The 11,565-nt window shown below is 59.2% G+C and overlaps 2 protein-coding genes across 5 annotated transcripts in view; one reads left to right on the forward strand and one right to left on the reverse strand.

Annotated features, from left to right (window-relative positions):
* Positions 1-10,453, reverse strand: part of PNPLA7 (patatin like phospholipase domain containing 7) — a 79,604-nt gene extending 69,151 nt beyond the window's left edge. For 2 of the 4 annotated variants that reach the window (XM_040225656.1, XM_040225653.1), the window contains exons 1-10: positions 10,422-10,438; positions 9,986-10,088; positions 9,139-9,170; positions 7,593-7,664; positions 7,350-7,437; positions 6,914-6,993; positions 5,559-5,650; positions 5,082-5,222; positions 3,646-3,805; positions 1,550-1,636 (exon numbers count right to left, since the gene is read on the reverse strand). In XM_040225656.1, the coding sequence (XP_040081590.1) occupies positions 1,550-1,636; positions 3,646-3,805; positions 5,082-5,222; positions 5,559-5,650; positions 6,914-6,993; positions 7,350-7,437; positions 7,593-7,664; positions 9,139-9,168 (750 nt within the window). In that variant the 5' untranslated portion in view covers positions 9,169-9,170; positions 9,986-10,088; positions 10,422-10,438. Of the gene's footprint in view, positions 1-1,549; positions 1,637-3,645; positions 3,806-5,081; positions 5,223-5,558; positions 5,651-6,913; positions 6,994-7,349; positions 7,438-7,592; positions 7,665-9,138; positions 9,171-9,985; positions 10,198-10,421 lie in introns of those variants that run through there. The other 2 variants (XM_040225655.1, XM_040225657.1) reach the window with 2 other exon arrangements.
* Positions 10,454-10,613: 160 nt separating this feature from the next.
* On the forward strand, positions 10,614-11,323 carry MRPL41 (mitochondrial ribosomal protein L41). The gene has a single exon (XM_040225668.1). The coding sequence runs from the start codon at positions 10,784-10,786 to the stop codon at positions 11,189-11,191; it is 408 nt and encodes a 135-aa protein (XP_040081602.1). The 5' UTR covers positions 10,614-10,783; the 3' UTR covers positions 11,192-11,323.
* Positions 11,324-11,565: the final 242 nt, after the last annotated feature.

Consider the following 11,565-nt stretch of genomic DNA (forward strand, 5'->3'; position numbering starts at 1 on the left):
ATATGGCACCCAAGGGTGTTCCTTCAGATGCCCACCCAAAGAGCCCAGGAAGGGACTGGAGTCCCCACGCAGAGCTTGCAATCCACTGGCCACCAGCTAGTGGACAGAGAGCACTGGTCCTGGCTGACGGCGGTGCCGAATGCAGCCTTATTCATGGCAAGCTGGAGCAGCTTCTTGGTCCTAGTGCAGACACTGATGGCTTGGTGGCCAAGTGATGTATATTTAGGGCGGCAGACTGTAAAGGCTGTGTCCTGTGCTGTGGATTCAGAACAATGTGCTGTAAAGGCTGTGTCCTCAGATTTAGAAAAGTGTAATCATGAGGGTGGACTGTGAGCGCCACAGAAATCTCCTTCTTGAAGGGGATGGCCTGGCACCTGTGGGGGTTTTACAAGTAATGTGAGTTCCAGGTTGTATCCTGGGTGACAAGCGCTGTTTCCTGTTTCAGCCCCTACTACCGTTGCAAGAGATAAACCCAAGAGTCAGTGTTATTCTCCACGGGAATGTTGCAGAAGACAGACTGTACACAGACTGTATGAGGTGAGAGACCCTGAAGAGGTGGACTATAAAGAGAGATCAAATTCGCCAAGATGGCGGTGCTCAGGCTCTCTCACGCCCAGGGCCTCTCACTCCCGCCCCATGGTTTGTAAGTGCACGGCTATGCTACGGCTGAGATCGCTTACAGCAGTGCGCAGCCACGTCACGATGCACCCACTTGGCCACAGGCCACTTCTGTCCTGTAAACATACATAAGCTCCACCTGAAAAGCCCTTGAGGCTGCATTAAGGCCACACCACGTCCGTGTTATGGTGCGTTGCGGCTGGGTCCCCCGGGTCAGCCATGAGAAGAGGAATACAGTGTGTCTGCTGCTACGCCTTCTATGCCAGTCGAGAGAGGATACACCAGCCTGCAGTTCCTCCTCACAGCTTCTTTCAGCTTCCCCGCTTCACCTTGCCCACCCCGGGTTCAGCAAACCGTGGGATACAGCGAGACAACCAGCAAGCACCAGCTGTGAGACGCTCACTGGCAGGGGAGGCGCCCTCACGGGCCTGGTGCTCCAGTGTCTCTGGTGGGAGGCAGCGCCCTTGGATCCAGTGAGTCTCCTAAGGATCTGCCCTACAGACTGGCCTTCAAACTCGGGAAACAGTGTCCACACAAGGCCGTTCACTGCTCTGATGAACAGCACCAGAGCTGAAGAAATCACTGATGGACACATGTTAGCACAGAAGATCCAGAAAGGGCCTCTCCTGGGAAGGGGCCTTAGGGCCTGAAGACAGGAGAAGTCGCCTTCACCCTGTGACACTTTATGCCTGTGACGCTTGGAGCCCATGCACATGCTGCTCAGGCCAAAACCTGACCATTTAAGAGACACCAAAACCCACATGCCAGCACCGAGCTCCCCTCAGACCCTTAGTCAGAGCCGCTCCCAGGCCGCTCCAGGCACAGCCCCCACCCACTAGGGTGACCCTCCCATCACTGGAGAGCTGGCCTGGGCGCCGAGGGACCTGCCGTCTAGTGAGTGCGGGCAGACCCGGGGAGAGGAGACACTCACGGTGATGACGTCCAGGATGCTGAGGAGGCTGTGGACGCTGTCTCCAGCCAGAACCTCTTTGACCGTCACCTCAGTGCCGTCCTGCGCCTGGGAAGCAGAGGAGAGCCACCCATGGCGGGGCCAGGCCGGCCAGGCAAGCCGCCACCCACCACTGGTCATGCGGGGCAGAGGCTGCACCCTGTCGAAGTGCAGAACGAGAGCTGGAAGACGAGGGTGACTAAGAGGAACAGGGAGGCCCAGCCTGGCCTTCAGCCTTGGGTCTTGTCAGCACCAGGACAATCTGCCTGAGAGAGCTGGGGGGCCTAACTAAAAGGCTGTGGGAACCAAACGCAGTTATTCTCAGTATAAATGATAGCATTTTGACATATTTTCCCCACTGGATTAAAGGAGAAAGGAAACCAGGCAATGCTGGTGATTTAGGACAGGAACTTCATCTCAGGGTGACCCAGAAAAATACCTTTGAACTTGTTAAAACCTGGCACAGGTCACAGTCCAGGAGCCCTTCCATCTGGGCCAAAGGCTCTGGCCCTCTTGGGAAGGCCTGCCAGGCAGATGACACGGAGGCCCCCCCGCCACCGGAGGAGACTGGATGAAAGCGTGTCCTTTCTGACTATCCCCCCAGGTCACTCACAGACAAAGCTATACATGAGACCTGCACCCCGACAACACTGTGATCCAAAAGCTGGAAGGACACGCGGGAGCCGTCCTGGGTCAGGTCCACCCAGGGCCCAACAGGTGGGAAGTTCACGCAGCCGGGATGGGGACAGCCCCATGCAGTCCAGGGTTCACTGTCTATGGTGGGAGGCCTGGGTCACCTACCACCAGGCAAATAAACCAAGTACCCAGGAGGCTTGGTCTAGAGATCCCCACTCACCCAGCAACTGTAATTTAAGCACATAATTCAACAGGGGCAGGCAGCAAGGAGTGAGCTTCCAGCTGAATTAATACCTTAATTATTTTCCTACAGTTCAAATTATTTATAGCCTGAAACCTGAAAATAAGACAAGCATGCGGCTGATCTTACAGATCAGTGCCCACCCACTGAGGGGTCCTAAGGCAGTGGGAGTGACGTGAGCCATCACGCAGCCCCTGCGTCACGGAGGCTGACATGCCGCGTCAAGGGCGGCTGTGGTCCAAAGCGTCTTTTCCTCCGAACAACTCAAGCTTGAGATTTTGCGCTCCGAAGGCCCTCAGCTTGGCCCTCCGCATTTCTCTCCGAGGTGCTCTGGCCCACAAAGCCAGCCTCACCACCCAGTGGGGAAGGCGTGAAGGAATTGGCATAAGACAGCTGTGCAGATTGGAGCTGGAGAGGCCTTCAGCCTGCCCAGAGGCACTCCTGAGAATAACCCAGATGCTCCACTGCATTTTGCACCAGAAAAAAACTAGAAAAGGACAGAAGCAACTATAGAAAACTACCCAGAAGGGCAAAGAGCAGCAGCTCTGCTTCCAGCCTGAAGACAGAAGGGATGGCTGCCCAGCTCCACTACGAACAGGTGCAGAGGTCTCACAAGCGCCTCCACGGAGAGCAAGGGAAGCAGCGACTTCTCACACGACATCAAAGCGAAAGCCGACCGGAAAGTGTCGTGTTCAAGGCTGCACCGCTCCACCTTGCACACTGCGAAACTCTGCCAACACCCTGGAGACCACTCGGGAATGCTCAGCAGAAAGGTAGGGGGCGACTTCACGACAGACTTTTCCCTCCTAGCTGGAGTGTTTAGGGACCTGTATAAATGAACCAGTGGATCGATTCAGAGACAGCCACTTACAGGGCCTGCCACCTCACAACACGGAAGACATTTTTGATCAACTCGGGACTGGCAAAATCCCAAAAGGTGGGCCAAGGGGTGGACACTTCTCATGTGAGCCAGCTGAAGGCCTTACCTCTTTGAACCACCCAAAGGACCTGGTTTTGCTGTGCAAGCTGGCCTTTAACTTTATTCAACTGTATATATTTTGCTGGAGAAATGAAGTATGACTCTTCTATCTACATAAAACACGCTTTGCACTAACTTTTCAATGGAAAACGAGAAACGTTCAAGAGGGCAGACCACCGAGTGCCAACGCAGCAGCAGCCCCGCCCCGCCGAGGGCGCTCACCGAGTCCTGGACGCGGACCTCCAGCCGCCCGTCCTGCACCACATAGATGCTGCTGTCCAGCTCCCCCGGCCGGAAGATGTACTCGCCTTCCAGAAGCTGCACAAAGACCATGTGTTTGCAAAGTTCCAGGAATAGCGGCTTCTCAAAGTGACCCAGGACCCTACAGAAAACAGAACATATGGGACACCTTCAGGAAGGCGGGGAGGGAGAGAGGGAGGCCACTGTCCCTGCTGGCCAGACCACAGGGAGAGCTCCCACGGGCCGCAGAGCCTGTGGGAGCCTGTCGCCAGCAGGGCAGGAGCCTGCGGTCTAGGGATCGCCATCAGCTGCTGTCCCAGGAGCTCAGAGAACTCTCAGGCCGTGACTGTGCGTTTCAGCCAGGTCTGTAACCAAGAGCAATTGGTGAAGGGCTGCAAAGAGGAGTTGGGGCTTCCAGGGAGAGACGGGGAGCCAGACTTTCAATCTTCCATCCGACCACTCACTTCCCACACTCGCTCTGCGTCGTCCTAAAGGCAGAGGCTCTGAGAAGCAGACAGACATGGGAAAGAACCGGCGAGGAGGCTCTGCTCACCACCAGGGGGGCAGCGACAGCCAGAGGACAGACGCTTTGCCAAGTGACGGAAGGGGTCATCATACGAGAGGGCGCTCTGGCTGCTCCGTGTGTGAACGCCCACTTCACGCTCACTAGACAGAGCACCGTTTGTGGCTGATCAAACACACACTGTGCACCCGCTTTAATTACTGAAGGCACACTACTGACGCTGAGGCTGAGACTCCAACACTTCGGCCCCCTGATGCAAGGAACTGACTCCCTGGAAAAGACCCTGGTGCTGGGAAAGACTGAGGGCAAGAGAAGGGGACGACAGAGGATGAGATGGTTGGATGGCATCACTGACTCAATGGACCTGAGTCTGAGCAAGCTCCGGGAGCTGGTGATGGACAGGCGTGCTGTAGTCCATGGGGACGCGACTGAGCGACTGATCCGAACTGAACACTTAGCAGAAGTAAGGAACGCCCACGTTAAAAGTGAGGGCTCAGTGCCTCCCGTCCTGGGCCGTCAATCCTGGGGCTCCTCCCACAACAAGGCTCCCTTCCCAGGCGTCAATGCCACGCTGACTCGCCACGTGCGTGCGGGTCTGGTTTTGATTTCTTTCTGATGCCCTGAAGGAATGCATCCCTACTAGTTTAACATTCTTCACTCAGACAAGATATAAAACTGTGCTGAAAACCATGCTTCTCTGGAGAAGCTCCTCAGGGCTGTCTGAGAGGCTGTCTTCCGGGTTACAGTCCTCAGTTTGGCTCAAATAAAACTCTTCCTGTTACAGGCTGTTTACTGATTTTTTTTTTGTCGACACAACCATCGGTGGCCGCAGGGAAAGGACACCTCGGAGGCCAGGCAAGCACACAGAAAGCCTCCAGGCCCACCTCTCTCTTACCGGACGTTTTTCAGCATGTACAGAACTTCTGACGGCAGGTGAGAATTCTTCACATCAAACTCTGTGAGGTCAGCCTCCAGCAGGGAGGGCGGGGGCTCCTTTGGCTGCAAGGTAGGATATTCCTTCTTGAACCGCAGGATCCTACAAAGCAAAGAGGCACACACCTGGAGCAGAGGCCCAAAGGGGTTCAAAAGCAGACAGCAAGGAACTTCCCTGGTGGTCCAATGGTTAAGACTCTACCTTGCAATGCAGGGGACGCGGGTTTGATCCCTGGCTGGGGAACTAAGATCCCACACGCCACAGAGCAACAAAGCCTGACTAAGGTCTGATGCAGCCAGATTAATCTCTTAAATATTTTTAAAATTAAAAAATAAAGCAGAGAGCATTTAGGCTGTGAGCCCCATAGCAGGGAAGCCACAGATAGCCCACTGGGGAGGGCAACTGGGACCTGACTGGTCTGAAGGGCATTCCCAGTACCTCTTGGCCAAAGACAGCACCTTGGTCCTCTTCCTCACCCGCTGCCGTGGGGCAGCTGTGTTCCCCACAAGTGTGTGGGGAAGCGTGGTCACCTGCAGAATAAAAGGGGGCGGCTAAGTCTCGACTCTGAGGCCTGCGGGATCCAGTCCCCAGTCTCAGGGTTGGTTACAGCCCTGGGGGCGTGGTCCCTGCAGGCCTAACACCAGCATTCTGGCCTGGCCAGGACACCGGGAACCTCCTTGGCGCTGCTGGCAGTGAGCACACAGGGCCACGCCCCCAGACAGCCGGTGCCCCGAGAGCTCCAACGTCCTCGGCCCTGCGTCCCTCTCCTAGAAGGCCGGCGCCCTCCTCCTCACCCCCGTCATGCTGGTACATGCAGCCCCAGCGCCTGCACACCCTCCCGGCCTGGTCAGCTCTTTGTCCCCGTCACAGTCCAGGCCCATCAGAAAGCCGCAAACAGCGCTGCCGAGGAGTACAAAGGGCCTGGCTCCGACCCAGGCGTCAGCCAGCCCCTCGGGCGGCTCCCAAGCCGTGTCTGCCCTGAGGTGCTGGCTGTGGTTGTCGGTGTGACTCCTCCTTGCCCCCAAGGGGTTCTGGCCCCACCAGACCACGTTCCTGTCTTCCTTAGACCAAGTCCAGCTTGCCACCACAGAGTCCTCAGTGGGGTCATCCGTGGACAGCCCCAGGTCCAGCCACACACGAGTGCCTTGAGATCTGCTTGCAGGTCGTTCCGTGTGGCCCCACACGAGACTGCAGCAGCCTGCACACCACGTCCCAGGGCTGCCCCCGGCAGACACGGCAGCCCGAACCAGCCTCCCTCTAAAAGCACTTGACCCTGAAGAGGAGCCACCCAGGGACACCCACGTGACTCCTCGTCTGACAGTTCACCTTCTTCTACAAAGAACACAAACTGACTGTGTATCTAGAGAAAAGTAACAAACGAAATATTTTTACACGTCAGCCAATGTTTCAAGCATGCTTCTGCGGCACAGTAAGCCTCTGGGAGTCCGCTGAGCCCTTTGTCCTCAGTGGGTGGGAGGGGGTGGGGCCCACCAGCAGAGGCTGCTCATCCCCAAGACGGTTGTGACACTGGGAAGCGAGGCCTGGGAGCTTCCACCTTGCAGGGCCCGGCCCCAAATCACGGGAGGCCCACCAATCTACACCGGAGCCAGCACCTTCCGTTCGGCCCACTCGGGGATGCTCCTGGGAGGGGTTTCTGCCCCACTTCCTGGCTCATTTCCTCCCTGGGTGCTGCGCCCGCCCCAGACCTTCCCCGAGCCCCGGGGCCCTGTGTGGCCCTCGGCACAGTCTGAAGCCAACCCCTCTGAGGGAGGAGGGCCCGCGGCGCCAGTTACCTTCCTCATGATCTTCCTGCCGTAGAACAGCACCTTGTCTCTCTTCCGGAACCTGTACTGAGGGCTGGGCTGCACCTGTCCTGCAAGGGGCGCCAAGGGGCTGCCTGAGCACAGGTGGGCCAGCTGTGCATGCACACCGAGCTTGTCCTGCCCACCCTGGGTCACACAGCATCCTGTTCCTGGGCTGTGACACACCCAAGCAGAGGAAGCGGGACTTCGTCTCTCCTTGCAAATGAGAGCCAGGAGAGGTCAGGACAGTTAAATTTCATGGATCTGACGAGCTGTTGACAGGCCAGCAGTTTTCAACAACAGCCACTACGCCTCGAGAGCTATTTGTGGGAGCTTAAAACACGGGGAAAGCCACCTGAGCCCGCCACCCTCTCACGCCCTCTTCTCCCCCCCCTGCTGGAACCACAGCCCCATGCAAGATACTCACGGAATTGGCTAACCCTTCTGTACACAAAAAAGATGGTGGTGCCGACGAGAGCCAGGGCCAGGAAGACTCCAATCACAATTCCCAGCAGCTGGGCGAGGTTATAGAAAGCGCACCCATCAGCAAGGCACCAAGACCCCCCAACCCCAAGCACAGGCTGGACACAAAGGGCCCCGGGCGGCCAAGGGTGAAGGGGGCCACGGATGCTGGGGCCCGCCCATCACCCGGGAGCAGTGGGGTGGTTACCATGGTGGACTGGGAACGCTGCTCCATCAGCTCCAGACCCCAGGACCACAGGGTGGCCAGATAGAAGCCCACCTGGGGGAGAAGCCTGCAGTCAGGAAGGGCCAGGACGGGCACAGCCCCGGCTTCTCAGGGAGCAACAACAGAGCTGTGGGTCAGGGAAAAAGTTGGCAGCCCTGGAGACCTCCAAAATGAAGCGGACTTTCAGGAGGCAGGGGGCCCGAGTCCCGTTCTGCTCTGGAGAAGGGCTACCCACCCACAGGATGGCTGGGCAGGGCCAACAGCTGCGCTGCACTGACAGCAAATGCTCCAGGCATCTGAGCCCCTCCATTCTCAGCCTCCCTGTTCCTCGGGAAGCAAGTCCAGAGGAGCAAACCTGGCTGGCGGGGGCGGGCAAAGGCCTCCTCTCCAGCGCCCGCGCATCACAAGCGGGACCTCATGCTGCTGGCCCAAGGGCGGACGCACGCCCACACAGCAGCAGTGAGAAACCCTAACGAGCCAGCTGGATCTTGAGAACATTAAATCCAGCACAGAACAGCAAAGGGCTCCCAGGGAGGGAGTTAAAAAGGAGCTTCAGAAGCCAGACCCCAGGAGAAAGACAGGGAGGCGAGAGAGAACAGTGAGTGTGCAACGGTGAGTGGGCAGATGGCCTGGACCTCCTACACAAGGGAGGCTGGCAGGTTCCCTGCAAAAACAAGAAAGCAGTCAAACAAGTAACTACGCTCCACTCCTCCCGGTACTCACATCCTTCCAAGCAGTCAGGAACAGGATGGATTGAGGGAGGGGGGCGGTGTGTGTGTGTGAATTCTGTCAAGCTTTTACACAAGTGCCAAGGACTAAAGCAGCTTGCCTGATCCTTCAGAGCCAGGATCACACACAGTGCTGATGCCAGAAAACCCGAGATCAATGCACTCAGAAAAGCGTTTCAAAAGCAGAATGTTACATCAAGACAGAACAAGGAAGTGATCCAAAGACTCAACCCCCTGAACTTGGCTCAGAAAGCAGAGGAAGCAGTGGGAGCTTCTGCCTCAGAGTGAGGTGCCCAGGCCCTCCTGGCCCAGGCTGTGTGCTTGGCTAGAGACCACCTCCACTGGGTGGCAGACAAGCACCCTCCTCGTAAGTGTGTCCGCTGAGCTCAGCCACCCCCGGAGGCGGGGGGAGGGGAGGAGCCAGGGGAACAGTCACGAGAGTGACCCAGACCTCTTCAGTCTCTAGTGGTTGACGTCCCCGACTTTTCAGCTTTTCACCGCTGTTTTAATGCATCTAATTTTCTGGTTTAGGAATAAAAGTCTTTGTGGTGTGGCTACAGATGTTCCCCGGGAAAAAGGCCCTACCTCAAAGCAAGCAGGCTTCCTAAAAGGAAGCAGGAACTGACAAGTGTGACCTTGAGGGAGGGGTTCAGTCCTGACAGGGGAAGAGAGGCCCGCGCGCCACTCCCGCAGGCAGCCGACTTCAAGGGGCTGCTGCAGGGCAGCTCTCTCCTTGTCCAGAAGCGGCCACCCTGGGAATTTTCAGGCTGATTCCTCACTGGACTCCTCAGGTTCTGTACCTCTGGGCCAGTGTCCTCCTCTTGCTCCATGGCTAAAAAGTGAAACAAAAGAAGAAAGACTGGTTCCAAGGAGGGCACAGGTTGTACCACCTCAGGCTCACGTGCAATGCGGTGCCTCCCAGCCCTTCCCTGAATTCCTGTCCACGTTGTTACATGTCTATTGACAGGAAAACTCTGATGAAGCACTGTGCTCTCCATGGAGAAAACAAAGGGAGCAAGCAAAGGGAGCCATCTGCCTCTCTGTAAACAGCCCTGGTGTGGCTGCCCAAGGAACCAGGAATGCAGCCAAGCCCCGGGCTCCTCTCCCACTCAGTCAAAGACAAGTGTGGGCATCTGGGCAAAGGCACAGTGCGGCCGGGAGTCCCAGGACCATGGTGAGGAGGCTGAGGCTGGGCAGGGGCAGGGGTGTGTGGCCACCGCAGGCTGTGCGCCAGACCCTCCCTAGTGGGCTGGGCACAGGGTTTTCCACCCAGCGTGGTGGACCCTGGAGGTGGGTGTGCTGGTCCCCGCTGCGGTGCGCCTGAGGAGCAGCCCTGCACACCTGACCTCTCTGCCGGGAGGAGCGACGTCTAGGGCCTTCTCCCTGTGGCTCCCGGCTCTCTTAGAAGGGCCACAGCAAGGGAGGGTTTCTCTCTTCCCAAATCCCACCCAGACGAGTCAGGGAGCAGGAGGCAGGTGCAGTCACCTGCATTTGCTCACTGGTCTGCGCCCTGTGGGAAAGTTTTTTTTTAGACGTCTTTTCAAGGACCCGCAGCTCCTAGACCCCAGCTCTACCGCCCAGCCCTGCCCAGTCCCATCTCCCGGTGCCACCAGGCTCAAGGGGGACGGAAGCTCAAGCCCCCAGCACCTGCCACGCGACGGAAGCGCCTTCGGCTGCTCCGCTTGCTCCACAGCGTGGGGCCAGAGGGAAGGCGGTCAAGTCCAGAACTGGGGAGCCGGGGGCAGCGGGGCTGAAGGCACGGAGCTGAGGGAGGGCGTGGTTCAGGGAGGGCGGAGGGTTGGAGCGTAGGGGCTAAGGGGCCGTCCGGTCGAAGGCTCTCAGGTCGGGGGGGGGGGGGCTGGGGGGAGGGGGCGGTCGGGGTGGGGGGGTTGGGTTGAGGGGCACCCGGGTTGGGGGCGCGGGGGTTGGGGGCGTCGAGTTAAGCGGGGGTCGGGATGGGGGGCCCCGGCGCCCCGGGGGGGGCAGTGTCGTCCCGGCGCGGGCTGGGGGAGACGATGGCTCCCTCTCCTCACAGACTCCGACCCCGACGGGGGCCACTTCGCGGCGCCAGGCGGCGACTCACCGGCACCGCGCGCTCCCGTCCCGCCTCCCCGAAGCCCCGCCCCCAACGCCCGCGCTCCCGATATCCACCTCCCGTCGTCCGGCGCCGCCTCGAAGCCCCGCCCCCGACGGCCGCGCTCCTGGCGCCCCGCCCCGACGAGGGATCTCCGCGCGCATTGGCCGGGCCACCGCCGGTCCCGCCCCCTCCCAGGGCCGAGGCCGCACATTCGACACGGCGCCGCCAATCGGAGCCGCTCTTCCTGCGGCGCTGGGGGCCGGTGGGGCCGGAAGCTACCGAAGGCGCCGGAAGCGCTGCGCGGCGGGGCCGGAACCCGAGGCGGCTGGACCCGGCAGCGGCGTGGTGGCTGTGCGCAGGCCTCGGCCATGGGCCTCCTGAGCGGGGCGGCTCGCGCCCTGGTGCGGGGCGCCGACCGTATGAGCAAGTGGACCAGCAAGCGGGGCCCGCGCACCTTCTACAAGAGCCGCGGTGTCAAGGGCGTCGGCTTCCACGGTCGCGGCGGCAGGTTCGTGCTGGTCAAGGAAATGGTCCCGGAGCTGGTGGTGCCCGAGCTGGCCGGCTTCAAGCTCAAGCCCTACGTGAACTACCGCGCCCCGGAGGGCACAGACGTTCCCCTGACGGCCAAGCAGCTCTTTCTGGAGACGGCGGCGCCGGCTATCGAGAAGGACTTTAAGGCCGGGACTTTCGACCCCGAGCACCTAGAACGGTACGGCTTTGAGCCCACGCAGGAAGGCAAGCTCTTCCAGCTGTATCCCAAGAACTTCCCGCGCTAGGAGTGGTCGGCGGCCGCGCCGGATGTGCCTGCGACCGAGGACTTGGACCCTCTTCGCGCAGCCTGGTTCCGGGGTGGCAGGTGGAGAGGCGGTTCCCTCGTTTTCGCTTCTATTAAAGACCTTGCCTACCGTGTCGTGTTGGTTTGGGTACCTGGCCACTGTGTAAAGGAAGCACGCCACGTGGTAGGTTAAGGCGTAGAGACCTAGGCGACGTTCTCAGGTTCCAGCCAAACCAGAACCCCTACCGAGAGGGAAGTAGGCAAGAACGTGGCTCAGCCTGCAGGAGGGAGATAGTTCACAAGGCAGATCCAGCCACGTGACAGCACTAGGTAATTCACCCCGAGTTCACCCCAGGGAACCACCAATGGCCGCAT

This window comes from Oryx dammah, unplaced genomic scaffold (genome assembly GCF_014754425.2).
Source record: "Oryx dammah isolate SB20612 unplaced genomic scaffold, SCBI_Odam_1.1 HiC_scaffold_25, whole genome shotgun sequence".
NCBI lineage: Eukaryota > Metazoa > Chordata > Mammalia > Artiodactyla > Bovidae > Oryx > Oryx dammah.

Coding starts and splice junctions, on each gene's coding strand:
- MRPL41 (XM_040225668.1), top strand. CDS start 10,784: ATGGGCCTCCTGAGCGGGGCGGCTCGCGCCCTGGTGCGGGGCGCCGAC.